At 63.1% G+C, this 27582-nt stretch overlaps 1 protein-coding gene across 5 annotated transcripts; it reads left to right on the plus strand.

Moving 5' to 3' along the window:
• Position 1: 1 nt before the first annotated feature.
• IGF2 (insulin like growth factor 2) lies at positions 2–27582 on the plus strand. 5 transcript variants are annotated; one of them, XM_061407388.1, is made up of 5 exons: positions 2–74; positions 10223–10441; positions 22320–22482; positions 23934–24082; positions 24389–27582. In XM_061407388.1, exons 3-5 carry the CDS (start codon positions 22326–22328, stop codon positions 24620–24622), a joined length of 540 nt encoding a protein of 179 aa, XP_061263372.1. In that variant the 5' UTR covers positions 2–74; positions 10223–10441; positions 22320–22325; the 3' UTR covers positions 24623–27582. The 5 variants fall into 5 exon arrangements, with proteins under 5 accessions (XP_061263372.1, XP_061263370.1, XP_061263368.1 ...); XM_061407384.1 differs by lacking the exons at positions 2–74; positions 10223–10441 and adding exons at positions 16901–16981; positions 17519–17683; XM_061407386.1 differs by lacking the exon at positions 10223–10441 and having other exon boundaries at positions 9–74.

Below are 27582 nucleotides of genomic sequence, written 5' to 3' on the forward strand. Positions count from 1 at the left end.
GTGATCTGTCCGTGGGCTCACACGGGCGGCCCTGTGCGTGCAGGTCGGGGCAGGGGTGCCCCGCAGGAGCTGAGGTATGTGGGTACCTGGAGCGGCCTGGCAGGGGGCAGCTGGGGCTGGGAAGTGGGCTGGTCATCGCCAGGCTGCCCTCAAGGCCCTGCCAGCTGGTGAGACCCTGGGGACCACCTGGACGCTCCCCCTCCCCCTCAGGTGCCAGCAGACTCTGTAGAGAGAGGGCAAGGAGGCCTTTGGGGTCCCGGGGTGCGTGGGGCCGTCCCAGAATGCCCTGGTGCAGGATGCCCTGGGGGACGCGGGCTGGGGGGCTCGGGGGAAGGCCGTGGGTCACGGTGCCCTGCAGGGGCCTGCCTCCCTGCCGCCTCCTGAGACCTGCTCCAGCCCTGAGACCAGGGACCACCGCCCGAGTCTCTTCCACCAGCCCCTGAGCCTGGGTGATGTGGTTTTGAGCAGGAGGGCTGGAGGCCCTCTGCACCCCTGGTGTGGACGAGGTCACAGAGGGAGGGAAAAGCGGCTGCCATGGCCACCTGGGCCCCTGGGGCCAGGACAAGGTCAGACTGGGTCTCCTACCCCTTGACCGCTGAACCCCAGGTGCCCCTGCTTCCCGGAGCCTGCACGCCCCCCATGGCAGCCCGGCCCATGGACCTTGGCTCTGCCACCCACCCAGGCCCTGGCTCCGCCCCTTCTGGGAACTGGAGGCCCGTCCTGGGCTGCCCTTGGGACCTGGGCTTCACTGGCCCGCGGGGCTGACGGTGGCTGCCCGCCGTGTCCAGCCCTGCGTGTCACCCTGGTGTGGCTGAGGGGGTCCAAGGGCCGAGTGCGGCCCCCCGCACGCGCCCGGTTCACTCCCTCATGTGTGTGTTCCGCGTTGCACTGTCCACAGGGGTGGGGCTGCTGCTCCTGTGCTCCTAGTGGGGACCCCGAGGCTGGGGTCGGGCCCCCGGTGTCCACCCACTAAGGACGTTTGCTGGTGTGGCTGCCTCCAGGCTGGACCCCAGATTGTGTCTGCGCCTGGCACAAGTGAGCTGGCACCTACACCCGGCCGTGTTTGCCTTCTGCGGGTGGCAGCAAATATTTACTGTCCTTGCTATTCTCCGGTGGACGCGAGGATGCCGGGGTGGGCCCCTGCCCTTGAGGGTCCCAGTGCCTACTGGGGGCCAGGCCGGGAACAGGGAGAAAGACCAGGCGCCAGTGGCTTGAGGTCCTCCAGAAGGCCCTGTACAGAGCCCAGGCTGAGCCCCTAGCAGAGTCTGTGTCCAGCTAGACTGGGAGTCCTCACCTTGGAGCCCCCTTGACCCTGGGAGGGTGGGCCCTTGTCCACGCCAGGCGGGCTGTCAGAGCGGTAATTTGCAGGTAGAACCAGCAGAGGGCACCAAAGGCTCACTTTTGCTGAGCTTCCTTTGCGCTGGGCGGTCCCAGCGGTGTCCCCTCTGCAGGGGCCTGTTGCCCCCACCACCTACATTCCCGAGGGCAGGCATGCAGGGGCTGTGCGGGATGCCAGCAGGCTGGCTCCCGGGGGCTCTGGAGGCCGCAAGGCTTAGGAAGGAGAGAGGGTGCCCAAAGCCTCACCCCACCTAGTCAAGCCACCCTTCTAGAGCCCAGGCTCCCTGGGGGAGCAGCTGGACAAGATGCCGGGCCCCCAACATTCTGGACCACGTCACCAGGATAGTCTGACCCTCTGGCTGCAGAATCAGACCTGGGCCGGGAGGCCGTGGGGGTGAACTCCCCCTCTGCCCTCTTCATGGCTGAACAAACCCAGCCTCTGCTGAGGGTCTCCCGGGCCTGGGGGAATTGAGGCTGGGGGCAACGGGGTGGTTGTCACCGTCAAAGCACCCCTTGTTCTGCTCATAGTCACCTCGGCCCCTGGAGCCAGAGGCTCACGCGAGATGGGGGCTTTGAGGACAGGAACCGGGGCCCAGGAGGCCGCGGGCGGGGGTCCAGTTGGGTCAGGGTTCTTTCTCGTGTCCAGGTCCATCTGCTGCCCAGTGCTGGGAGCAGAGAGAGGCCAGTTCCAGAGAGGATGTTGGGGGCAGGGGGTGGCCAGGGGTCCAGGAGCTGTGGAGGGAGCCAACAAGGAGTAGGGGGTGGGCGCCCCAGGGGTCCGGGAGCTGTGGAGGGAGCCAATAAGGAGCGGGGGGTGGGCGCCCCAGGGGTCCGGGAGCTGTGGAGGGAGCCAACAAGCAGTGGTGGGTGGGCACCCGCCCGCCCCTCCCTCGGCGCTGGTTTCTGGCTTCGGAACAGGGTGGCGAGGCAGAGGCTCCTCCCCACTGCCCCCTCCCCAGCCAAGCGTCGGCCCCCACCCCTCAGGTCCTCAGCTCACCTCCCCCCGGGCGGTCCCCCGGCCCCTCCCCACAGAGGCTCAAATGTCCCACTCTCTGCCATCTGCTGCTGTCCAGGATCTGACCCAGGCAGCCCACGGAGGGGCCCCCGATGCAGCCCCCAGAACCTGGGCCGGGATTCTCACCACACAGTACCCACCCTCCAAGGCGCAAGGCTGAGATATGGGATCCTGGGGCCACCTCTGGGCCCTCAGGGTGTGGTGGAGGTGGGTGCAGCCTCCCAGGCCCCCCTCACCCAGAGATGCTCAGACCCTGGGTCGTCCGCTTCTGGTGGAGCCCCGCTCTGTGCTTTGCCAGAGGTGAAGATGGGCCTCCAGGCCCCCAGCCTGGGGGTCCAGAGTGCACGAGCCCTGGGCGGGCCCACCCTCCACAACCCACGTGGCCAAGGCTGCTGAGCCATCGGAACCTCGCGGCGGTGGGAGGGGCGTGTTCCGCCCGCCTCACTCTGACCCCCTTCCTGGCCCATCTGTGTTTTTAGAAAACAGAGCTGGCACCCCCAGGCGGCCCTGCAGCCCAGGGCTGTTCACACCACGTCTCAAAGCACACGGCTTTCTTCAAAGTCCGGCCTCACTTCAGAGCTTGACCCCGTTCCAGCCCGGCCTCCCGCGGAGCACCCTGCCTGGCCCCCACACCCAAGGCCCACTTGCCCGGGACCTTGGAAGTCCCCTTCCCTCTCTGGGCCTCAGGTTCTGAGCTGGGGTCAGGCTCGAGAGGAGGCTCAGTGGGCAGCCAGAATAGGGCAGGGAGGAGGGGAACGTGGGGGGCCCAGCTGAACCCGAGGCCCTGAATCCATGGCCCAGGCCTCCCTGGCCTCCCCACCCTCTGTGGTCCTCCGTGGTCTCCCAGGGCTTCTCCGGTTCCCCACAGCCCTCCATGGTCTCCCTGGCCTTCTCTGGTCCCCACAGCCTTCCATGGTCTCCTCAGCCTTCTCCGGTTCCCCACAGCCCTCCATGGTCTCCTCAGCCTTCTCTGGTCCTCTGTAGTCCTCCGTGGTCTCCTCAGCCTTCTCTGGTCCCCACAGCCCTCCGTGGTCTCCCTGGACTTCTCTGGTCCCCACAGCCTTCCATGGTCTCCTCAGCCTTCTCTGGTCCCCACAGCCCTCCATGGTCTCCTCAGCCTTCTCTGGTCTCCACAGCCCTCCATGGTCTCCTCAGCCTTCTCTGGTTCCCCACAGCCCTCCATGGTCTCCTCAGCCTTCTCTGGTCTCCACAGCCCTCCATGGTCTCCTCAGCCTTCTCTGGTTCCCCACAGCCCTCCATGGTCTCCTCAGCCTTCTCTGGTTCCCCACAGCCCTCCGTGGTCTCCTCAGCCTTCTCTGGTCCCCACAGCCCTCCGTGGTCTCCTCAGCCTTCTCTGGTCCCCACAGCCCTCCGTGGTCTCCTCAGCCTTCTCTGGTCTCCACAGCCCTCCGTGGTCTCCTCAGCCTTCTCTGGTCCCCACAGCCCTCCATGGTCTCCTCAGCCTTCTCTGGTTCCCCACAGCCCTCCGTGGTCTCCTCAGCCTTCTCTGGTCTCCACGGCCCTCCATGGTCTCCTCAGCCTTCTCTGGTCTCCACAGCCCTCCGTGGTCTCCTCAGCCTTCTCTGGTCCCCACAGCCCTCCGTGGTCTCCCTGGCCTTTTTCATCCTCTGTAGCACCGCCTGACGTCTCGCAGCTCAGCCTGCCCAAGGAAGGCTTCCAGTGTCAGGGAGAGGGAGAGGGTGGAAGGTGGGCTTCCTCCTTGAGGCCTAGATGATGGGTCTGTTTTTGGCTGCCTGCTGCGGGTGCTTCCTGGACCCACGTTCTGCTTTGGGGACAGAGAAGCAGAGAGGCCAGGCTCCAGGCGGTGGAAGAGCTAGTAGACTGACAGAAGGGAGGAAAGTCTACAGGCCGCCCTCCAGCTGCTCAGATCAGCGGAGGCAGAACAGGCAGGCTGGGAGGCTTCCTGAAGGAGGTGTCCCGTGTCCCCAGGCAGGTGCCTTGGCCTTAAGATGGAGTCCACACTCGGCTCTCACTGCCGCGGGTGCAGACCAAACCTAGGGATCGCCGTGGGCAAATACAGCTGGTCCCGCCCTCCCTGGAGCCAACTGGGAGCTGTGTTCATGCAGAGATACCATCCTCCAGGTCTGGGCACAAAGATGGCCAGGTAGAGGCCTGGAGGACACAGTGGGCCAAGTCCTGCGGGTGCCCCAGCTCCCCAGAAGCCCTCACTGTGCTGGGGCCAGCAGGAGGGTCCACTCCAGGCCAGCGCAGGGCTGAAGGGTGAGAGCTGGTCGGCAAGGCAGGCTGGGCTTAAGTCCTTGCTCTGACTGTGTGGTTTTGGCAAAGTTACCCATCATTTCTGTGCCTTGGTTTCCTCATCCATCAAAAGGGAACCCACAGAGATTCTCCCTGCTGTGGTGGCTGAGGGCCCAGCAGGGTGTGTGAGTGAGGGGCCCCCAGGCCTGCTGCCGTGGTGCCATCAGGTCCTCTGAACTGCGTCCTCGGCTCCTGCCCAGTGGGACAGGCCGTGGCCTCAGACGTCCTCCTCAGCCCCAGCACGTGCTGTGTTACTGCCTGTGGTGACATCAGGTCCTCTGAATCGCGTCCTCGGCTCCTGCCCAGTGAGGGGCCCCCAGGCCTGCTGCCGTGGTGCCATCAGGTCCTCTGAATCGCGTCCTCGGCTCCTGCCCGGTGGGACAGGCCGTGGCCTCAGACGTCCTCCTCAGCCCCAGCACGTGCTGTGTTGCTGCCTGAGGGCCGGGCGCGTGTGCAAGGCAGGGCGCGTCCTGCGGCTCCAGACTCTGCATCTCCAGCAGGTTTCTCCCCCTCTCTGGGCCTCAGGGCTCCGCAGGCCCGCTGCTCCTCTAGGCAGCAGAGGCAAGAGGCAGCTGACGCACTTTCCACAGCAAAGGAGCAGACCCCAGGGCTCCCAGGGTGCCCCGTGGGTGCGGCTGCCAGGCGGACCAGCCCCCCAAAGGAAGAGGCCCAGGGCTTGGGGGCCTGCGGGGCCCACATGTCTTGAAATGAGGTGGAGGGCTGGTTGGGGGAAGGAGCGTGCGTCCCAGGGGGCCTGGGGGCTCCTGTGTGCCTGGGGGCCAGGGCCAGACTCCCTCCCCCCAAACTCCAGAGCCCTCTCAGGTGGCAGGTTTTACCTGCAGGGGATGGAGGGGATGACAGGTGTCCCAGGACCAGCCTGGCAGTGACTCAGCTACCAACATCCAGGAAAGAATGCTCGTGTGGTCAGGGGAGTCAGGGGAAACGTACCTTTGCATTGAGACAGTGTAATGATGAGCAATGACAAACAGGTATCCGTAGGTGGACTGGGCTGGGCGCCGACCTATGGGCATCCAGGCACCAGCACGTCAGCCTGTGAGGTCAGAGGGACACGGAGGCCTGGGGGTGACAGGCTCGCCCCTGCAGCCTCCGGGTCCCCTCCCGCCCCGTCCTCCCCGGGTCCTCCCACTGTTTTGCCCAGGGCGGCCTCACCCTGGCCTCTCCGGCCGTCTGCATGGAGGTGGCTGGGTCACCTGGTTCCTGACGGTGCGGGGCTCTTGGGACACCTAGTGATGTCAGGATGGGGGCTCTGTTATCCACTGCTCCTGGGTTTGGTGAAGTGGCTCCTCCGTTATCCTCCCGGCAATATGGATTCTAGAAAAGCCAGGTGCTGTCTAATAAGGCTGTGGTTGCATTTCTCGATGTGGCCGCGAGGTGTCAGGCTTGGGTCAGGTTTGGAAAGCCGTTCAGGGACCGGGAGTCAGGCGCCAGTCAGCCCCCCACTTCCGCCCCCCGCTGGTTTCGGGGACCCTGCCTGAGGACGGGGCCGGGGGGTGGGCTGGGTATCAGATATCTATCTGATATCTATCTGATATCTATCTATCAGACAGACAGTAATCTATCTGATTGTATTCAGGTGTAAACATAATGCCGTTTTCTCTAATTCCCAGAACACAGTGGATGTTTCAGGAAGGCGTCCCGGGCTCAGCCGCTTGGGTCACCCACCTTGCCACACGTTTGGGGTGGGGAATCCCCAGGACCTCCCTCCACCATCGATTCTGTAAAGCCAGGGCAGGGGCCTGATGAAAGCCTCAGATCCGAGTGAAAAGGTGCAGAGCCCACCTGAACCCCAACAGTGCAGGGGGCCTCTGTCTTGTGGGAAGAATGTTACTGGTTTGCCCCCCAGCCCCCTTCCCAGGGTGCCCCAAGTCACCCCTCAAGACCTTGCGAGCGTGCGCTGTAATTCTAAAAGTGGCCACCAGGTGTCAGCATGAGGCCACTTAAGCAGCCAAATGGAGGCAGCTTGCCCCTGGGGATTTCTGAGCCTCTCTCTCAAGTCTCTCCTGCATAACCAGGATCTGACCAGGACCCTAGGCCGGGGTAACCCCCTCCCAGGCCTAAGAGGCAGTGGGGCAGCGAAGTTTATGTCGTGAGGTGTCCCCTGCACCCCAAATTTGCCTCTTCCGCCCCACTTCACTGCCTCCCCGAAGGCCTTGTGGTCCCACCATGGGTGGTAATTAGAAGGTCAAGCTCAAGGTCACAACCCTCACAGCCGCTTTGCCTCCAGTCTTGCCTCAGTGGCACCCCGTGGGGCCTCCCCACCCTGAGCCCCTTTCTCTGCTCCCCTTCCTTTACTTGAACACTCTGGGGTTCAAGGTTCTGATGGAGTAAAATCGCCCTGTGTGGGTGTGATCCCCTCTGGGGTTGTGCCAGCAACAGGCACCTGGACTGGGGGCAGGGCTCAGATTCAATGCCTTGGTTTAGGGGTGGGGACCCCCGCATTTCCAGGAGTTTGATCTGTGGGTTTGAGACGCTTCTCCCCTTTCAGCCCCTTAGCTGCCCACCTTCTTGATTCCTTTTTTTTTTTTCTTTATTGAATTTGTTACAATATTGCTTTTGTTTAATGCTTTTGGTCTTTTGGCCTTGAGGCATGTGGGATCTTAGTTCCCCTGACCAGGGGCTGAACCCACAAGCCCTTCCCTGGGAGGTGACGCCTTAGCCACTGGACCACCAGGGGAGCCCCCCAGCTTCTCAGTTCGAGGATACGCCGTTTGGTGGGCCTCTCATGCAGCCTCATCATCTGGCATGGAGTCAGCCTTTTCCCCTCGCTGGCCCCACCTTAGGCGCGGGAAGCCCCAGCTAAGGCTTCCCACATGGATCTGCAAGGAGGTCCCTTGTGACATCTGGGCATCTTGCAGCAGACACCAGGGGGTGGGGGTGTGGGGTACTTCACACACTGACTCCCCTCTGTGTGCGATGGGCCTGACTCAGGACCTCTAGCACCCTTGCGTTCCTCTCCTGCCCAAGAGCCCAGGGAGATGCCCACCTGCCTTCCTCCCAGAGGATGGTACGGCTCTGGGACTTCTGCATCTTGTTTAGGACACTCCCACCAGATCTGAGCCCACCCCCCCACCAAGTCTGACTCTCTTCCCCACTGAAAGCCCTGTCCTCATCAGATGACCTATCGCTCCAGCTAAGAAGGAAGTTCAGATGAGGGCTTGAAAGATGAAGGGAGAGGAGAGCATTGAACGCCAGCACAGGCTGGCAGGCAGGGCTCTGGGGCACAGGGAGAGTGGGGACCGTGACCTGCAGGGAGCCACACACATCCTTGCCTCCGAGTGCACCTTGGCTCCGCCTCCTGCTCTACGGGAAGGCTCAGGGAGGAGGTTTAAGTTCCCAGTGCGACTTGGTCCAAGCTGCCTGGGCCTTCACTCAGGTGTTGAAACTTCTGGGTCCCAGACTCAGTTGGAGTTCTGGCCAAGCTCAGAAGGCCGCGGACCCCAGTCATCCCTCCCAGGGGTGCCTGTGAGCAGGCTGTGCTGCCGGCTGCCTGCTACCTGCCACTTGCTGCAGCATCCTCAGTGCCTTGCGCCACACCTATGGGGTCGGGGGTGCTGTCAGATGCCACCAGGGGAGAGAAGCCCCAGGTGAGCCCCTGTCTCTGGAAGAAGACAGACCTGGCCGCACTGTGCTGGTGCTGCACTGGGAGCGCCCGAGGGAAGATTTTTCTGACTGTCCTCGAACCCGGATTTTTCCCAAGATGCCCCGCCCCCATTTTACCCGTGCCACACGCACTGGCATGCCCGGATGTGTCCAGTGATTGCCAAGTGTCAATCAATTGAGGCCCCGCCCACCCTCAACCCCCCTCCGCAGAGCCCCACCTCCCAACTGGCAGCCAGTACTTCTGGCTAATGCCCATGCCCACTAACGCCTTTCTGCCAGGCTAAGGGTGGGCCTAGTCTCCACCCTCTGATGCGCCATACCCTCACGTGGGAAGGTGCCAGAGCCAGCTGTTCCAGCAGGCCCAGCACCACCAAGTTGGCGCAATTCTATCTAAATTTGGAGGGGCTTGGGGAACGGCGTGGGGTGGGGATGCGGTGGGGGCACACTATCGGTCCGCTGGCATTTGGGCAGGTGCTCCGAGGTGGAGAGGCTCTTCTAGGGGCCCTTACAATGCACGCTCTAAAAATGCCCTTCACGTCTCTGCAGCCTCAGCCTCATCCCCTCCTTTGCCTCCCAGTCAAGCCTGCTGGGGGGTCTGAGCACCACAGCCAGAGCACCCCCGCCTTGGCAGCGACTGCTACTATTGGCCCAGCCAGCGGATCATCCACCTGGCAGTCGAGAGCCTGGGGCACCAGCGACGTCCAGGTCCTCTTTACCCACCGCCCAGGGGAGCTTCAGAGACAACACAGCAAATAGAGCACAGGTGCCCGGGCGTCCCTCCCTCACACGTCCCCCTCTGGGTGGTAAGAAAGCTGCCTTTGGAGTGCTCAGCGGGGAGGGGGCTGGGGGCAGTTACAGGAAGGGGAGGGCCTGTGCTGCCAGAGGACTCAAGGGAGCTTCCACTTTGGAGCAGACAGGACAGGTCGGGAGGGAGCCCTTCAGGGGAGCTGCCCAGAGCCACAGGGGCTTTTGCTTGGAAAATACACTTTCCTTCACTGAGCCGGCAAAATGGGAGGGGTGGGCTGGAGCGTAGGGCCGCTGTCTTCAGCATGAGGGCACAGCTGCTGTTGGAGAAGTAAAAGAGTTTTCCCGTGTGAGAAGTTCCCTCTGGCTGCACCCCGCCTTACCAGGTCCCAACCAGAGACAAGCAGGACACTGCAGGGCCGCTGAGGCCCAGGGTTTGGGAAGTTATTTTTTTCATACCACGTAAAAAGTAAAGCTTCCCTCTGTCCTCACTCCCTACACCACCCCTTCCCCAGAGAATCCCACCATGTAATTGGAAAGGATGCTGAGAAGGACGATGAAGGGGTGCTGCGGCTTGGGGCCCCACAGCGGGATCTGAAGAGGAACGCTCCTCTCCTCCTGACCGTGTGCCGGTTGCCCTGGGCCCCTCCCGGCCTCCCCTGCCCTGGGTCGTTCTTGTTTTGTGCATGGAGTGTGCCTCCCCTCCACCCAGACTCCCGTGTGGCATGTGTGGGGAAGGGTTCCCTTCCCCAGAGGAGCACAGTCTCCCCCACCCTCAGCTGCCTCCGCATGGCAGAGCTGTGTGTGCCTGGCTCCCTCCTTGCTTCCGTTCAGGTGGGGATGTGCTGGGGCAGAGGAGGCAGGCTGTCTGTGTGCAGCCACTAGCCCCCAAGCTCAGGCAGAAGTCCACTGCAGGGAGGGGCGGCCTGTCCAATGGACTGATCTCCAGCTGCCCCGTGGGCACCTCTGCAAGCCTGGCCGTGGGGAAGCCCAGCTCTGGCGAACTGTGGACACTTCTCCCCCTCCCTTCTTCAGAAAAGGCAGAGCTGGGCAGCCGGAGGGACAGGCAGGGGAGCCGTCACCCAAACCCTGACAAGGTGACCCGAGGGCCTCTCCACCTGACAGCCAATGGAGGGGCAGGGGCCAGGGCCCTGGCTGGATGTGTGCACGTGTGTGGATTTGTTTTAAAAGACACCATCTTAAGAACACCCCTCTCCTCTCCCCCAGGGGACGAAGAGTCACTGTTGACCTTGAGGACGAGGAGGTGGCCTTCAGCTCCCAGCCCCAGGGCCCCACACCCAGGCCAGGTCAGCCCTTTGCCCAGGCTGCCCCCCAGCCAGAACCCGCAGCAGGCCAGAAACCCCAGCCCGGAGGTCAGCTGCTGTGACCTGTGGCCCTCGATCCCCACCTGCTCAGAATTGAGGCCCGTGGCCCCAGCCCGCAGAGGTGAGTACTCCAGATGCTCCCAGGCAGGACTGCGTGCCCAGTCAGTGCCACAGACTCTGGACAGGGGCCTGCTGTCCTCAGGGCTCAGAGCCCCGCCTCGGGAAGCTCCTGTTGCCATCACCCTTTCCCAAGGAGTGGAGCCTCCAGGGGTCTGGGGTCGTATCAGGGTGACACAGCAGGTGGTCGGCTCCTGGGGGCTCTGGCTGCAGGCAGGGCAGGCCTCCTGCCACCGGGGCAGCGTGGTCCTCGGAGGGGTGCTCCTGGTAGGACAGAGGGAGGGGGAGTGGGCAGCCCAGGGGAGAGTCAGGGGTGACGGGCGAGCACAGAACCAGAGCGAGGAGCTGCAGGCAGAGATCTCCAGCAAGCTGGGGGTAAGCCTGGGGGGCCCCGGGAAAGCTGGGCTCAGCTGGGCATGCCAGACCCGGCCCTCCCTGCCCTGGGCCGCTGCTGTGGGGCCTCACACGGGTGGTTTGACCTCTCTGTGTCCCCATCTGTCAAAGTAGGGGGACAGTCGCAGGGTGGTTGGTTACTGTGCGGTAGAGTGAGGTAACGACAGAGGCCGTCGGCTGGGGCTTCCTATGTGTGCCTTGGGGAATTGAGGGGAACCCTGGAAAGGTTGGGGGGCAGCCAGAGCCTCCTCTGACACTGCTGGATGGAGCCAGGGTGGGGGCAACAGGCTGAGCCACCCCAGAGCAGGGCTCGCTCCAGGGTCTCTGGAAGTGGAGGAGAGGGGGCTGTGTTCCCAGTCCTGACCCCAAAGCCACAGAGGTCACTCTTCAAGGCCTGCCGTGGGGGACCCAGCAGGTGCCCCCTTTCAGGCCGATTTGCGCCGGAGAGAAAAAGAGAGAGAAACCGAGAATGTTTTTCAAAGGTGCATTTAGTTCAGACGCTACATGAAATGGTACGACAGCGGCCACTGGGTCCTTGCAGCTTGGGGGCCGGGTGCCCCACACTCCTACTCACAGCCGACGTTGGTCTCTTGGTCAGGGGCTGGCGGTGCCTGGGGCCTTGGCCGTCAGGTCCTGGCCTTCTGTCCAGCTGGGGCCTGGGTCCCCGGGCTTCCAGCCTTGCTGCTGGGAGCAGGCGCATCCCTCCCGCATCAGTGCAGGGTCCTCACCCCGGCGGTGCCCGGCGCCCTGTAGGGGCTGAGGGAGGGGGCGCTCAGGGGACTCCTGGAGAATGAGCCGGGTTTGTAAAATGCTGGGCTTGGTCCCAGGGAGGTGGGGAGCGGCCAGCTTGGAGCCAGAGCCGGGGAAGGAAGCGGGGAAAGGGAAGGCAGGCTGCAGGGCGAGCGGGAGCAGGGAGCCGCTGCAGAGCCGGAGCCTGGAGCCAGGTCGGGGTTCGGGGCTGGGCTTCCTGGGGTGAGTCCAAGTCTTCGGGGGTGACTGTCCTCTTGGAATATGGCTGGCACATCGTGGGGTGGGGTGTGTGTACCAGGGCTGCTGCAGAGCTGGAGGGAGGGGCAGGTGATGGTGCCTGGGGCCGAAGTTTTCACCAGCCAAGCCCTGTGCTGGGGGAGACCCCAGCCCCACAACATACCAGGGCTGTGCCCTTCTTACTGTGGTGGGGGACTAGAAGTTTCGGCAGCCTGGGCGGCTGGTCCAGGCTGGGGGTGGCCAGTGCCCTTTCTGAGCCCCACAGTAACCCGGATCTACCCCCCCACCCCCGACAACCCTACCCCTTTAGCCTCACTTGTGACTAAATAAGGCGAGGGCTCAGCCTGCAGGCCTGCACTGGGAGGAAGTGCCTCTGTGCCCCCTCCTGGCCCATGGCCCGGCCCAGCACCCCAGGGTGGCCTCAGCCTTCCTACCTCCAAGATCAAGGCACGTATCTCCAAGCACCGGGCCGCAGCTTCTCCAGGGCTGGCGCCTGTTCAGGACTGAAGGCAGGGAAGGGTCCCCAAAGGGCCCCCTTCCCAGCATGAAGATGCCCAGAAAGCCTGACTGACACATGGCTCACCCCGGCCCCCGCCGCCCCCAGCCTGGGAAGCAGGCCTGCAGGAGAGGTGGGGAGCCCAGAGCAGGGCAAGGGAAGTGGAGACCCTCACCCAGGACTTGAAATCCGCTCTGGGGTCCCAGGGAGCTGAGGTCTGCAGACAGACACTTTAAAAACACTCCTCATCCCCAAATGTACAAGCTGCCACAGACAGGGGAGCCACCCTGCCAGGCTTCCCTGGGAGGCCCCCTCCTCGCCCTCCCTTCTATAGGCACAGGCCTGACCGCGAGGGCCTGGGGACTGCAGAAGGCTGGTGGGGAGGGAGCGGGGCAGTGATGGGTGGGGGGAGACAGGCCAGATGTTCTTGGAATGGACACGGGGTGATTGATGTGGACTGGAATTTGAAGGGGGAACATTCCCCACGTGCCTTGGGCTCCGGGTGGAAAGTGGGCTGCTTTTTTCATGGTGTGTGTGGGGGGGTCCTCCCCATCTTGCCAAGCTCCTCTGAAAGGGCTGCCTCAGCCCTGCCCAGTCCCCACACCTGTCCAAGGGCATTAACCCCTGCCTCCCCAGAGGGTCAGATTTTGAGGCGCCTCCTTTCTAGGTGGGGCCCCTTTGTGGGGTGACCGTGGGGGCAGGTGATGGCTGGTGTGCTGGCCCTGAGACCCCATCACCCTGCTGCCCCCAGCAGCACCCCATCGCTGGCAACACCCTCAACCCACAGCTGCGCAGGGGGTGGCCGCCCCCCACCCGCAACATTGCCTAATTCCAAAGGGGTGATCCGGCTCCCACCAGTGTGGTGGGGCTGGGTAGGGTTCAGTGCTCCTCCTGTTTGTCTTAAGGAACTAGACTTTCACAGCCGGGAGACGGAGGCTTGCCGTGAACATTCTCTTAGAGAAAACGAAAGGAGACCCCTGACCCCCGCCACCATCAGTCCTGTCTCCCCCCGCCCCCCATTCGCCTTCTCTTCACCAGTGCTTCAACTCTCCCGCGTTATCAAAACAAAATTGGGTTCGCCTTCGTCGAGGGGCCCGAGAAGGCCCGGACGGCGCTCCCGGAGCGCCGGGGGCGAGCGGGGACGGCCGCCGGGGGTGATCCGGGGCCCCCCAAACCGAGCCGGGGACGAGCCTGCCCGCGGCGGTCGCCGGGCCGCGGCTTCGCCTAGGCTCGCAGAGCGGAGCGCGTGGGGCGCGGCGGCGGCGGGGAGCCCGCGGGCCTTCTCGGAGGCAGCCGAGCAGGGAGCCCAGAGCCCCCCGGCACGCCAGGGAGCAGCGCCCCGTCGCTCCCTCGCCGCCCCGGGGTGCCTCGCTTCCACCCGACGCGCTGCAGCACGGAAGCGCTGTCAGGGGCCAGGAGGCAAAATCGGGAGAAGCGACGTGCCAGCCTCGCCGGGGCGGCGGGCGTCCCAGGGAGCCCCGCGTGCTGCCCTGGAGCCGCCGCCGCCGCCGCCGCCGCGGCGTGCAACCCGCGCCCCGATCCCCGGGGAGGGCGCCGCCGCTCCGCGCGAGTCCCCTGGGCGCCGGATCCGCAGCGGCGCGGTGCTTCCCTGGCCGGAGCTCAGCCTCCCAAACGAAGCTCTCCATCCCCAGGGTCCCAGCCCACCGAGCGACATCCCCCGCTCCTCCTGATGGCAGACGTTATTTTATTTTATTTTTTCTGTGGTTTTTCAAATTTAAGGTTTCCTCCCTGATCTCCCCCAATACATTCAGCATTCCTCCAAGTCACAGGGTTTTTGTTTTTTTTTTTTTGACATTAATTTCTGGGGACCTGAAAACACATAAGCCCCTACTGGCTTTTCCAGGTTTACACTAAGGCCTGGGTCCCCAAACTTACTGGGTGTCTTCTCCCACCCAGGCTCTTAACAGTTTTTCTGTACCCCCCCAGCACCGCCCCCCCACCAGGTTCTACAGAGTTACACAGTGCCAAACCCTATTCAGAAAAATTTAAACATTAACTCCCGGTCCTGGGCTCAGGCTGACTCCCCAGGATGAACCCGGTGTTTTTTTGGCATTAAGGCATCTTTCCCAAAGAAGAGGACTCTTTTCCTGTGTCCCTGTAATTTTGGTCGACAGGGGCTCCCAAGCTTACTGCCCCTGTCCCGGCTCCCCCTTGCCAAAGCCCTGTTCCTCCGCTTCATTAGAGTTTAGGACATAATCTGCTGAGTTCTACAAATTTATTGGCCCCAACCTGGGCTCTCTAAATTTTAGGTAAAGAATCCCAGGTCCCCCCACCCCTGCCCCCCCTCGCAACAGACTGAGCAATTTCCCCAGGACCCTCAGAGTTGGAAGGTTGCTGCCTACGCCTCACCAAAATTTACGCATTAAACCCAAAGCACAGAGACCCTCTTTCTGAATCATAAACAGTGTGTGCTCTGATTTCCTGAGTTCCACAAAATTGAGAAGATGGTTTCTGGTCCCCAAAACTCACCAAGCAATTTTTTTGGTGGGTCATAAAGACATGGGGCATTCATTTCTGGGGCTCTCCAAGCTTCCTGCCACTAATCAGGTTCCTTGAAATTTAGATGCTGTTACCCAGGCCCCCCAAACACACACAGCACTTATCCGAGCTGTGCTCAGCTGTGACCATGGGTCAGGCCGGTCCCCCCAAATCACATATCTCTCAGGTCCCCCGGGTCAAACCAAGCACAAAACAAACCCTTGCACAGAGCCTATATCTTGTTTTACCAAGCTCTTTTGAGTGACCCAGTAACCAAATATTCTGAATATTTTCTCCGCCTCATAACATTCTGAATATTAAAAAATTCCCTGGGCCCCACGAGCTTACTGACAAGAATCCGGGTTTCCTAAAATTCAGAACTGATCCCAAATTCCAGGCAAACCTACACTGGACCTTTTCCCGGTGCCCTCTGTTTGGACACACTGGGCTCTCAATATTAGGCATCGCCCTCTCTAAGCTCCCCAAACACATTCAATGTCACAGAAAGGCACTGATTTCTCAGGTCCAGAGCATTTCTCCAGGCACTCACTGAGTCACCTCAAATTCAGTCAACATTTCTTGGGTTTCAGACACTGCCAATCTTCTGTAGACCACCAGGCCCCACCACCTAGGAATTCGTAATCCTTTCCCCCTAAAACTTTGATATTGACCCTCTGTTATCCTGGGTACTTTGAAAGACTTCTTTGGATCCCCAGATTCAAAAATTATTTTCTGGGGCCTCCGGATTGCGATGCTGCCTGCTAGCCCTCCAAAATAAACTGAGACTTTTTTTCCCTTTTCCACAAAACAACTGAACTTTTTCGAACATTGATTTATGGGTCCCCTGATTTTATGATCCTTACCCTGAGTCCTCCTAAATTTAGGCAATTTTCCACAGGCCTCCCAAAATGAAATTGCCCAGATACCGAAAAATACCCCCAGGTCCTGGAAATCTCAGGTATCATAGGCCTGTGTCCTAAAAGATTATTACACAGGTTGAGGTTCCCTGAAATTTAGATATCAGTCTCTACTGAACAATTTCCATGGGTCCCCCATACTTGGGCCAATGCTTCCTAGGGGGGTCCCCAAATGCAGACAGTGCCCAGCAAAATATTTTTTTTTCCTGTTCACCAAAAATAAACTAATCGAAACCAATTTAAAAATTAAAATATTAAAAAGCCATTGATTTTCTGCCTTCTCCAAATGTATTGATCACACCCCAGGTTGCCCCAAATTTAGATCGTGTTTCTTGAGTCTCTCAAGGACATTGAGAATTTTTCCAGAAACCACAATTATGGAAGTTACTTTCCTCGGGCGCTGCAAGCACCCACTAACCTGAATTTCTAAATCTTGGAAATGATTCTCCATTCCTCTCCACCGCACCTGGATCCCCAAGACCCACCCACTGTTTTTCTTTCCCGAATTTTAGACCCTTTGCCCTTTTGGAACCTCCCAAGTTCCACACCGAGAATTTTGCTCCGGTCATGGTCATCCGCAGGCCTAGTGCCCTACAAATGGGGCTGTCCCACAAGCCTGCTGACCTACATGCCCGGGTCCTCACAGGGTAGACTCGGCTCCCCTGTCCCCCGGCTGCACGGAGCAGCCTCCCCGGCCCCCAGACTCGGGTTCTTTTTCTGGAGTCTCGAATTTAGTCATTAATCACAGCTTCTCACCCCGACGCACCCTCCCTTGGGTCCCCACTTCAGGACCTTCGTTCTCTTCCTTGCAAACCAGGCGGCTCCGCACTGCGTTCCCGGCAATTGGGCATTGCTCCCGGCCCCAGTGCGGTCTCTGCAGCTTCCGCAGCCCCGCGCCCCGCGGGCACCGGTTCTGGGCCTCTCCGCGTCTGCTACGAAGTACCCGGAGCTCCTCGGATGTGGGAAATTTCTCTCGTCCTCCTCACACACATTCGGTCGGGCAGCTTGTCCGCCAGGACGTAGGCAGGGCTTCTCCCGCGTCCAGGAGAACGACTGGGCATTGCCCCCAGTTTCCCCCAAATTTGGGCATTGTCCCCGGGTCTTCCAACGGACTGGGCGTTGCCCCCGGACACTGGGGACTGCCCCGGGGTCTCGCTCACCTTCAGTGCGCCTACCGCCCGCCGCAGATCGCTCGCTCGCTGCCTCGACTCCTCCGCGCCCGCGGACGCAGCCTTCGGCCTCCAGCCTCGCGGTGAGCTCCCCGCCGCTTCGCGTCCCGGCCTGGCTCCCAAACCCACCCGCCGCCGTCCCGCCGTCCCGAGCGGCTGCTGGGGACACCGGCACGGGGCGCGGGAGCCGTGCGGCGGGCCAGCCCCTCGGCCGCCCCACGCGCTGGGTCGGGCCCCGGAGACCCGTGCCGTTTCCTTTGCTCTGTGCAAAGATCACAACGGGGGTTAAGCGCCTCGGCGACCTCCAAGCGGGGCCGGCAGGGCGCAGGGCAGGAGGGACGCGGAGGAGAGGCGCACCCCCGCTCAGGCGGCGCGGCGCCTCCAGCCGCCCGGCGGAGGACTCGGGTAGGCGCGCGCCGAGCGCGGGAGACGTGATTGATGGCGGAGCGAGGGGGCGAGCCGGCCTCGGGCTTCCGCCGCCGGCGGCCCCTTCCCCTCGGAGAGGCGCGCGTGGTCGGGGCTCCTGGGGCGGGCGGGGCGCGGGACTCGTGCGTGGTTTTGACTTGGTAAAAAAAAAAAAAAAAAATCACACCGACTTCTACATCGTCCAAACCCTCTAGGAGATGGTTTCCCCAGACCCTCAAATGACCGTGGTGGCCCCCGGGGCTGAACCCGAATCTACGCAAGTCCAACGCATAGAGGACGGGGGAACCATTATCCGGATATTTTGGGTGGGCCCCAAAGGCGAGCTGCTTAGACGCACCCCGGTGAGCTCGGTCCTGCAGGTAGGATTTGAACGACGTTTCCCGCCCTGCTCGTCTCGCCCCTGGCACACAGGCGCAGCCCGGGCCGGCCCCATGCCTGGCCCCCAGCCGGGCCAGGTCCTCTCCACGTACCGCACCTGGCGTCCGCCGAGGCTACTCCCCGGTTCCCGTGCGGCACCGGGGGGCGCTCGGGCTCCGGCTGCAGCTCGAGGTGCTGCGCCTGCTCAGGCAGGTGGAGGCTGCGCGCCTCGCCCGCGCCCAGAGACTCCCCGCTTCCCCAGCAGGTCCCGGCGGGACTCGGGAACCCGCCACCTGTGCCCGCACACACAGGGCACCCCCGCCGCCTAGCCCCTCGCTGGGGCGCGGGGATCCGGCCGTCGCTAGGGCATGTGACACCTCCCACCCTGGTCGTCCCGGGTCCCCCGTGTACTGTGTAGGGGCTCTGGCACCCCGGAACTGCAGACAGGGCCCCCAAACACTTTGGAATAGTCATTCTAGACTTCTTTCGAACTCTGAGGATCCCTGCCCCCACTCCAATCTCGTCCCCGCGCACCCCACAGCCCCCCCCTCACCGCTGCCCCCCGGGACCCCAAGCCTGGCCCCCCCTTGGCTCGAGTTGCAGAGGCGGTTCGGGGGCGGGGCGAGGACCCCTCGAGCGCCCATTGGCGCGGGCACTCGGCCAGCGGGGCCCGAGCGGGCGCCGAGCCGCGGGTGGCTCGACTATAAGAGCCGGGCGTTGGCGCCCAGAGTTCGCCTGCTCTCCGGCGGAGCTGCGTGAGGCCAGGCAGGCCCCCGGCCCCCCCCTTCCGGCCGCCCTCGCCTCCTGGCCCTCGCCCGCCAGCGCCTCCACCCGGCTGGCGGCCCCGCGTCGACGCCGTCCGCTACGCTGCTGACCCCCATCTCGGGCGCCGTCGGCGGGGCAGCGCTCCGCCGGCCTGCGGATTCCCCGCCGCCTCCTCTTCGTCTACCTCAACGCCCGTCCCGCTTCGCCCGAGGAGGCGGTTCCCCCCGCAGGCAGTCCGGCTCGCAGGCCGCCGGCGTTGTCATCCCCCGCGCTCCCCCCCGGCCCTCCCCGGCGCGCAGCCCGGCCGCTCCCCCTCCTCGCTGCGTCCCGAGCGGCCCCGGCGCCGCCACCGCCACCCCCCCGAGGCCCGGGCTCGCGACGGCCGAGGGCTCCGTCGGCCCAAGCCGAGCTGGGCGCCCGCGGCCCGGGTGACGCCTCCACTCCGCCCCCCTCAGCACCTTCCCCGGCCCCCGACGTTGCGCCCTTTCCTTGGCTTCTCTGCGCTCCCCGGCCCCTCTCCGGCCTCTGGTCCCGGCCCCCTGTCTTCTTCCGCAGCCTTCCCTTCGCTCCCTCCCGTCCCCCCCAGCTCCTTGCCTCCAACTCCCTCCCCTTCCACGCCCGCCCTCTCGCCTTCGCCGTCCCAAAGTGGATTAATTATACGCTTTCTGTTTCTCTCTCCGCTGCTCTCTCCCGCTGTGAGCCTGCCCGCCTCTCGCTGTCCTCTCTCCCTCTCGCCCTCTCTTCGACCCCCCCTTTTTACGTTCACTCTGTCTCTCTCACTATCTCTGCCCCTCTCTGTCCTTGATACAACAGCTGACCTCATTTCCCGATACCCTTTCCCCCCCTAAAAGTACAACATCTGGCCCGCCCCGGCCCGCAGACAGCCCGTCCTCCCTAAAGAATCAGACAGAAATTTCCCCCCCCCCAAAAAAAAGCCATCCCCCCGTTCTGCCCCGTCGCACATTCGGCCCCCGCGACTCGGCCAGAGCGGCGCTGGCAGAGGAGTGCCCGGCAGGAGGGCCTTCGCCCGCTGTTCGGTTTGCAATACGCAGCAGGAAGGTGGGCGGCCCTGGTGCCGGCTTCCAGGTAAGCTGCGTGCGGGCCGGGCCCGGCGGGGCGGCGGGGCCCGGGCAGACGGGGCTGGGGGGCTGGCGGTCCCGTCCCCTGGGGCGAACCCCGCGCTCTCCCTTGCGCCGTGGAGAAAGGGGCGAGGGGTGGGGGGCGGGGGAGGGACTTGGGGAGCGCCGGGGGAGGTGTGAGCTCTGTGCACGCCGACTTCCTGGTCGCCTTGCGGGTGCAGGGGGCTGTTACTGAAAGTTTGTGATTTGTGCCGTGCGGGGGCAAGGGCGGGCGTGGGCGGGGGGTGGGGCGGCGGCCGTGTAATGAGAAGGGGCGCAAATCTCAGAAACCCACCCTGGTATGTTGACTCGTTGCCAGCAAGACCGAGAGAGGAAAACTGGGTGGGCGGGGCCAGGATGGAGCGAGGGGGGCCGAGTTGGCAAGAGAGTCCTGCCAGACGCCACATTCCCTCCGCGCCCCCCCCCCACCGCCTCCCTCTCCCGGTCCCCGACATTTCCAACCAGGAATCTGGGTGGAGGGGGGCTGGTCCAGAGCTCAGAGGGGCCCGGAATGGACCGTCCAGAGAGGGTAACTGCCCCTGCCCCCGTGGGCAGATGGAAGTTTCCATACAAGGAGGTGGAAAGCAGCCCCCTCCGGAACCGCCCCCCCCCCCATTTCCTTGTGCCGAGATGGGCTGGGGGTGCAGGAGGAGCCCCCCTCCCCCGCCCTGGTACTTTGCTAAGAGACGGTGGGGCTAGCGGTTGGGGGTGCAGGAGAGGAGGGACTGGCTGGGAGGACGGAGGGGGCGGGAGCGAAGGGGGCGGGGGGAGTGGTCAGCTGGGATCGGGGTGGGGGCAGGGTGGAGCCGGGGCTGGGAGGAGCCGGCCCAGACATAAAAGCTGAGGCACTGACCAGCCTGCAAACTGGACATTAGCTTCTCCTCGGAGGCAGCCTTCCAGACTCCTCCTCCTCCTCCTCCTCCTCATCCTCCTCCAGCCCCAGCGAGCCTCCTGTCCAGCTGCAGGTAACGCGGCTCTGGAGCCAGGACCCCGCTGCGCTGCGGCTCCCGCCCGCCGCAGCCCCCTTGGCTCCTGCCCGCCGCCCCTCACTCAGCCCCCCACCCCTCCTCTCTGCCTCTGCCCCCCACCCCTCCTCTGCCCACTGGCTCACCTGGCCTGCGTGGCTGCCTGACTCCTGTCCAGTCTCGGCTCTCCGCTGGTGTCCTGGACTGGACCCCACACCAAGTGGCTGGGCTTGCAGAAAGATGGAGTTGCCGCTCGGACAGCAGGAATTCCTAGCTGGCCAAATTTGTTTTCAGAATTTGGAGGGGGCAGCCGTGGGCAGCGGGGAAGCAGGCCGGGGTTTCGTCCAGCGAGGGGCGGTGGGCGAGGGGGCCGTTTAGATCTTCCATGGAGCTGGCCCCTGCTCGTCAGGAGCTTAAGCGCGACTGAGTTTCCTCCTCAGTCCTCTGATTTCCTACACGATTTATTGCATCAAAATTCCAACATGCAACAACCTTGCTCCAGGCTGGGAAGTCGTGTGCGGCTCAGTGCCCCTGTGTTCACTGGGTGCAGTGTCTGGGACGGACACATGTGGGCAGTCCACCCGGGACCTTGCTTGAGTAGCCTTAGGGTGCCACCGGCTCAGGGGCACCGGGCCGTGACTGTCCTCCCATAAGGGGCTTGGAGCTGCGCCTGCCGAGGACAGGCTGGGACTGCCTGCCTGGGGGGCTTCCACCTTTTGGAGAGGCGGAAGTGACTGCTGTGTCTAAAGGAAAGCCAAGATCCTTCCCGTTTACAGGGCCTATTTACCCCAGTCTGCAGCCTCGCAGCCTTGTGAGGGGGTGTGTCCTGAGGTGTATCTTTTCCCTCAGATCGGCCCTGAGGGAACCTGGTGTCTGGTCCCCCGGCGGGGGGACAGGGAGGGGGGCTGACCTGCTCTCTTCAGCTCTCCGATTGGGGTTTGGCATCCCAAGAGGGGAGTGGCTCTGGTGTTCCTGGAAGGACTTTGAGGCCCCTGGCCATTGGGAGTGCGATGCGAGGCCTGGAAAGGAGGCTTTTGGTTTTCGTGTGTGTTTTGGGGACCCCAGGGAAGACTGGGGTCCAGGGACTAAGTGATGCCAGAGAACGAGGCTCCGGGGAGCCTGGCTGGCACTCTGTGCCAACCACCAGACCACTGACCTTTGCTCACCCACAGGCTGAGAGGTTGGGAAAGGCCGTCTGGGAGGGAGAGGCATGGGGCCGGGACGCCCCGCCGTTGTGTTGGAGGGAGGCTGGTCCTCCTGGCGCCCTTGCCCGGCTGGACCTCTGGGATGCACATGTTCTGGCTGGGGTGGGCCCTCTGCCATCTTGGCTGGTGCAGGGAGGCCCAAGAAGTGGTCACTGCCTTGTGCTGGCCCCACCCCCATGACTTCATAGGATGGAGGCCAGGTCCAGTGTCCAGCACTGGCCCCTGCCGCTGGGTGTGGCCAAGCCTCGGCAATAATACGAGGGGGACGGTGATCCCCACATGAAGTTACTGACCAGCGCTCGGGGCCCATCAGAGAGGCTCCGCCCCCGGCCCTTCCCTCCTCGTGGGGTGATTCTGCATCCCACCAGCCTCAACAGAGAAAGCTCTTGTTCCTGTAATTAAAGCAATTAAGATTAAGGAGAAAGCCAGGCTTTAAATCTGCAACTGGACTTGGACTTAGAAGGTGGCTGGGCTTAGGGTCCCAAAGGGAGCGGCTGGCGTGTCCTGGCTGAGCCACGCGGGGACCTGCCGGAGGGCGGGCCGGCCCTGGGCGGGGTGGTGGGCTCACGCCTCTCTCTCCCGCAGACATCAATGGGGATCACAGCAGGAAAGTCGGTGCTGGTGCTTCTTGCCTTCTTGGCCTTCGCCTCGTGCTGCTATGCTGCTTACCGCCCCAGCGAGACTCTGTGCGGCGGGGAGCTGGTGGACACCCTCCAGTTTGTCTGTGGGGACCGCGGCTTCTACTTCAGTGAGTAGCTCCCTGGGGCCAGGGGAGGGGTGCACACAGCAGGTTCTTCATAGATGCTGGGGTCCTTCTCACGGTCCTCAGTCGCCTCTGCAGGCCCTGCGGCCTCCCTGGCTCAGGAGGCTGGGCCCAGGCTTCCAGCCACATGACTCCCAGTCAAGGGAGAATGGACAGGTGTGTCCACAAGGGGCCAGGCCTGAAGCCGCAAGCGTGGGTGGGGTGCGGAGTGGGCTGAAGGCCCACCACGGTGGGGGGGAGCAGACAGCCCTTCCCCTCCTGCTTCTCCCTGACCTGCCCACGGGCAGAGCTGTGGGCACCGGCTTCCTGCACCTTTCATCCACGTCTTGGCAATGGGCACGTATCTGTGGACTGTTAGATTTGAGATGGAATCAAACGGGTTGAATGCCATTAAGAATAAAAGTCACTGGGGGTGTGAGTGTGCGTGCTGGGGGACACCTGGCTCCATCCACGAGGGGGGCCCGCTGCCCTGATGGGAGGCAGAGGGCTCAGGGCTTGGGTGGAACCCACACTTGAGGGCGGCTCATGGTGCAGGGGACACTGCTGGGGCAGCCGGGCGAGGGCCGTGAGGCTCGAACCCGGCCCACCACCCCCACGAGGCATCTTCCTCCACAGCTTTTACTTACCCACCCTCTAAAATGGGCCGGAAACGCCCGTCTTGGCATGCCAGCGCTTCGCTCTGAAAAGCACACCCGCTTCTCCGCGCTTCTGAAGCCCCTGCCTGCCCTGGCTTCTCCCGTGGCCTCGCTCTCTGCCACCCTTGGGGGCAGGAAGTGGCACCGCAGTGCCTCGTGCTGGCCGGCCCTGGCACCAGGCTTGCCTCCCTGACGGGCGGGCTGGGCTGAGCCCCCAGCCCTTTTGACCCTGCAGCCGGACCCCTTACTGGGGGCTCCCTTCCCGCCCCCCCCCCTCCACGGACGGCGGAAGGAAGGCGGGGACTTCACGTGGCCGAGTCTGGAGCCTGCGGTGGGGGGAGGGGAGGGCGGGAAGAAAGGAGGGCGTGGTCTGTGCAGCTCCTCACTCCTCTCCTCCCGTCTTCTCCTTCTTCCTCCCATTCCTGCCGGTCTCAGCGGTGGCGTCTCTAGGGCCACGGGCGCCTGGGCTCCTGGTTGGTGCAGGGGGGCACCTGGATCCCAGCCGGCCTTCGGGCCGGGACCCCGGGGTCCTGGGAGGCGGGGCCGGGGCCCACCTGACATTCGAGGAGGAGGCGCAGGGCGCCAGGGGCTGGCTCTGGTCACTCACGCTCACTGTCCCTTCTGTCCTTTCTGGGCCCACCTCTCGCTTCCTTCCTCCACTCCAGGCTGCGGCTGGCTGTCCTTGCAGGGCCACCAGGTGTCCCGTCCCGAGGGTGGGGGCGGGGGCTGCCCGGAGGACCCCCGCCTCTGCCAGGTGCGGGCACTGACCTGTCCTGCCCTTCCTCCCTGGGGGACCGCCAGGCCGACCATCCAGCCGCATAAACCGACGCAGCCGTGGCATCGTGGAAGAGTGTTGCTTCCGAAGCTGCGACCTGGCCCTGCTGGAGACTTACTGTGCCACCCCCGCCAAGTCCGAGAGGGATGTGTCTGCCTCTACGACCGTGCTTCCGGTAAGATGGCCCCCCAGCTCCGGCCCAGCCCCTGCGAGAGGAACCCTCCCCTCTCTGCCCCTGCAGCCCCGCAAGGCTGTCACCCCAGAGCCAGGGGACCAGGGCACAGCCAGCTGCTTAGCTGAGAGGGCAGCCAGGGAGTTCTTTACACCTGCCCTCTCCCCACTGGGGCACTGGCCAGCAGCGCGGGTGGGCGCTGGCCTATCACACCTGCCATCGCACCCTGGGCACCTGGGGCAGCTTAGGCGTTGCCCCCCCGTGTCCCCCGGACCCTGGGCAGCCCCTGACTGGCTCTTCCTCTCCCAGGACGACGTCACCGCATACCCCGTGGGCAAGTTCTTCCAATATGACATCTGGAAGCAGTCCACCCAGCGCCTGCGCAGGGGCCTGCCCGCCTTCCTGCGAGCACGCCGGGGTCGCACGCTCGCCAAGGAGCTGGAGGCGCTCAGAGAGGCCAAGAGTCACCGTCCGCTGATCGCCCTGCCCACCCAGGACCCTGCCACCCACGGGGGCGCCTCTTCCAAGGCATCCAGCGATTAGAAGTGAGCCAAAGTGTCGTAATTCTGCCAAGTGGCACCATCTACCTCGCGCCGACCTCCTGACCGGGACCGCCCCACTAGGTCTCTCTCTGAAATCCCTGTACCGTCCTGTCTGCGGGCTCCCCTGCCCCGGCCTCTGTGCCCCAACCTCCCCACGTCAGGCGAATCCCCCTCGGCCCCCTCCATCTGGCTGAGGGGATCAGAACAACATCTCTAAAAATGTACAAAACCAATTGGCTTTAAATATCCCCCCAAATTATCACCCCCCAAATTACCCCCAAATTACACAACCAAAATTGCAATCATGAACCCCTCAATCAGCCCCCTTGAAACGAATTGGCTTTTTAGCAACACCAGAAAAGCAAACTAGCTTTCCAAAAACTTCTTAAAAAAAAAAAAAAAATCAATTGGCTGAAAAAAATACTAAAAATAAATTGGCTTAAAAACAATTGGCAAAATAAAAGAATTCGGCCCCCCCCCCCTTCCTTCTCGTTCCTTTTGGATCTGGACTTAAATTGGCTTTGATCTAATCATCTAAGAGAAAGGAAGGGGCCAAATTTGCAGGTAGGCTTGTCCCTGCTGGCCAGCCATCTCCCCCCGACCGTCGCCAGGCCCTCCTCGGGCACTGGCAGTGTGACACCAAAGACCCAAACCTGCTCCTCCTCCAAGTTTCCATCACTGGGACCACAGAGCAGTGAGGGGACGCTGTGAGACCAGAGGAGGGGAGCACAGAGCAGAAACCCCGGATCGCGCAGATAAAGTTGAATTGGCAAAACACCCCCACACTCCAAATCTGACATCACAATCCTACCTTGGAAAGCACATGCAACCCTGCACACACACACACACACACACACATCCATGCACGCACGCACACACACGCATCCATGCACGCACACACCCACATGCATGCATGCACACACACACACACACACAGCCTCACATGCATCCATGCACACACACACACACACATCCATGCACGCACACACACACACACACACACACACACACACACTCTCTAGGGACACCCGTGCCCAGCCTTGTGCAGCTGAGACCGAATTCCATCCCAAATTATTCTCTGAGCTGCCCCGTGATGCGGTTTTCCTGTTCCGTGCTCCCCTCTGGTCCCCTGGGATGCACCATTGTGGGAAGGTGTGTCTCGGGCTCAGGCAGGTGGTTCCATCTTTCCGAGAAGAGGGTGATCCCCACCTCTTCTCGGCACCTGTTCTGACCCCACAGCCCACAGAATGTAAGTCCTGGGTGCCCCTAGACCCCAGAGGCATCCACGCACCGACCATCGTGCAGAGTGAGGAACGGTTTGGCCAGGCGGGAGATGGCTGCAGCCAAGCGAGACGAGCCCAACCACGTAGCCTGACCCCCTGGGTGTGCTTCTGCAAGATCTGGGGAGCCCTCTCCCCCGAGCACACCTAGGGATCATCTTTGCCAGCCTCCTGGGGAAGCCTCTCAGAAATGAGGGCCCCCCCGGAGGCTGGCAAAGGTGACGGGGAGTGTGGGAAGTTTGGAGGATGGCGGGGTGGGTGGGGGGCAGTGGGGGCTGGGTGGGGGGACATTCCGAGGCAGGAAGTGGTCCAGCAAGATTTCGGAGAGAAACGTTCGGGGGGAAGGAACAGCGAGACACTTGCAGAATTACAGACGGAAATCAGAGCCCAAATTGACGCCAATTGATCTATCTCCCCTCTTTAATTACTCCTGGGGCATCTTTCCTTTTTTTTTTTTTTATCCCTCCTTAGCTTTTTACGCGCTCTTTTATCAATTTGCTCCCTACCCCATGTAACAGGGGGGCAGTGACCAAGGACGAGGAACACACAGAGTCACCACCGTCACCCGCGGCTCCGCCGCCATCCTGCCCTCCGCCATTTATCGCCCTGTTTTTAATTTTTTTTTTATCTGTCCCTGTCGCTTGGGTTGAGTGGAGAGTGGAGCCTCTGTGGGGGTGTCGGCCACTGTGCCCCCCAGAGAAGTCAGGGGAATGGAGACGGCCGCTGCCTGGCCTGGCCCCCGGGGGACAGTGGCTGGTCCCCGGGGGGTCCTGAGGGGCGGAGGAGGGGGCGGGGAGGCGTCTCTCCAGGTGTCAAGAAGGTGCTCGGTGGCCACCAAGGTGGGGCCCCTGGCCGGCCTGGCCGGCCAGGGGGGAAGGGGCTACAGATGTGTGAGCGAAGGGCTCCAACGGGCGGGAGCAGGTGGCCGCCTTCTGCGCACTTGGGGAGGCTCCCCCCGTACCCCTCGGGAACAGCTTGCCCGCCTCCTCAGCGCCCTGTCTTGCCCCCAGGAAGCTCAGAGCTCCGCAGGGCTTCCTGGCGTCCAGGCGGGGTGAGGTCGGGTGGTAGGAGAGGCCGGGAGAACCGGGCCCTGCAGAGCAGAAGAGCTGCGTAGTTTTCTGACCGCTGGGTCGCTTGGGCCCCGAGGCCCTCGGGTCTGGTGACGCGACGCAGCCACCACTCTCGGCACCTCGGGCTGTGGCAGGGACCCGGGCGGCTGGGGGCTTACCTCACCCCCGCCTCTGCCCCCAGCGCAGTCCCCCTGCACGGCAGCCCGACTAGTGAGCTAGAGGCCCGACACCTCGGGTCCCCGGTGACGGGGCTGACACGACCCAGGGGGCGGTTGTGCCAGTCCACCCCAGACACAGCGGGCAGCTCTCCGTGGGTCAGCTCCATCCGACCCGGGGCCCCTTCCGACCTCCGCGCCCAGCTCGTGGCCCTCCATCTTGTCTCTTCCCCGAGTCCCCCCAGCTGTCTTCAGCGGGACCCCCTCTCGGGTCTCTGAGTCATCACGCGAGGACCCCCACGCGCAGAACACCAAGTCATCGTGTCCGCGCCCCGTCCACCGCGCGGCTGTGTTCTCCTCCTCTTGCCCGTAACGTGCTGTTTCTGGCAGAATCCACAGCCTGGGTTTTGTCTTTAACCTTTATCGCTCGCAATCCCAATAAAGCATTTAAAATTA

This window comes from Bos javanicus, chromosome 29 (genome assembly GCF_032452875.1).
Source record: "Bos javanicus breed banteng chromosome 29, ARS-OSU_banteng_1.0, whole genome shotgun sequence".
NCBI lineage: Eukaryota > Metazoa > Chordata > Mammalia > Artiodactyla > Bovidae > Bos > Bos javanicus.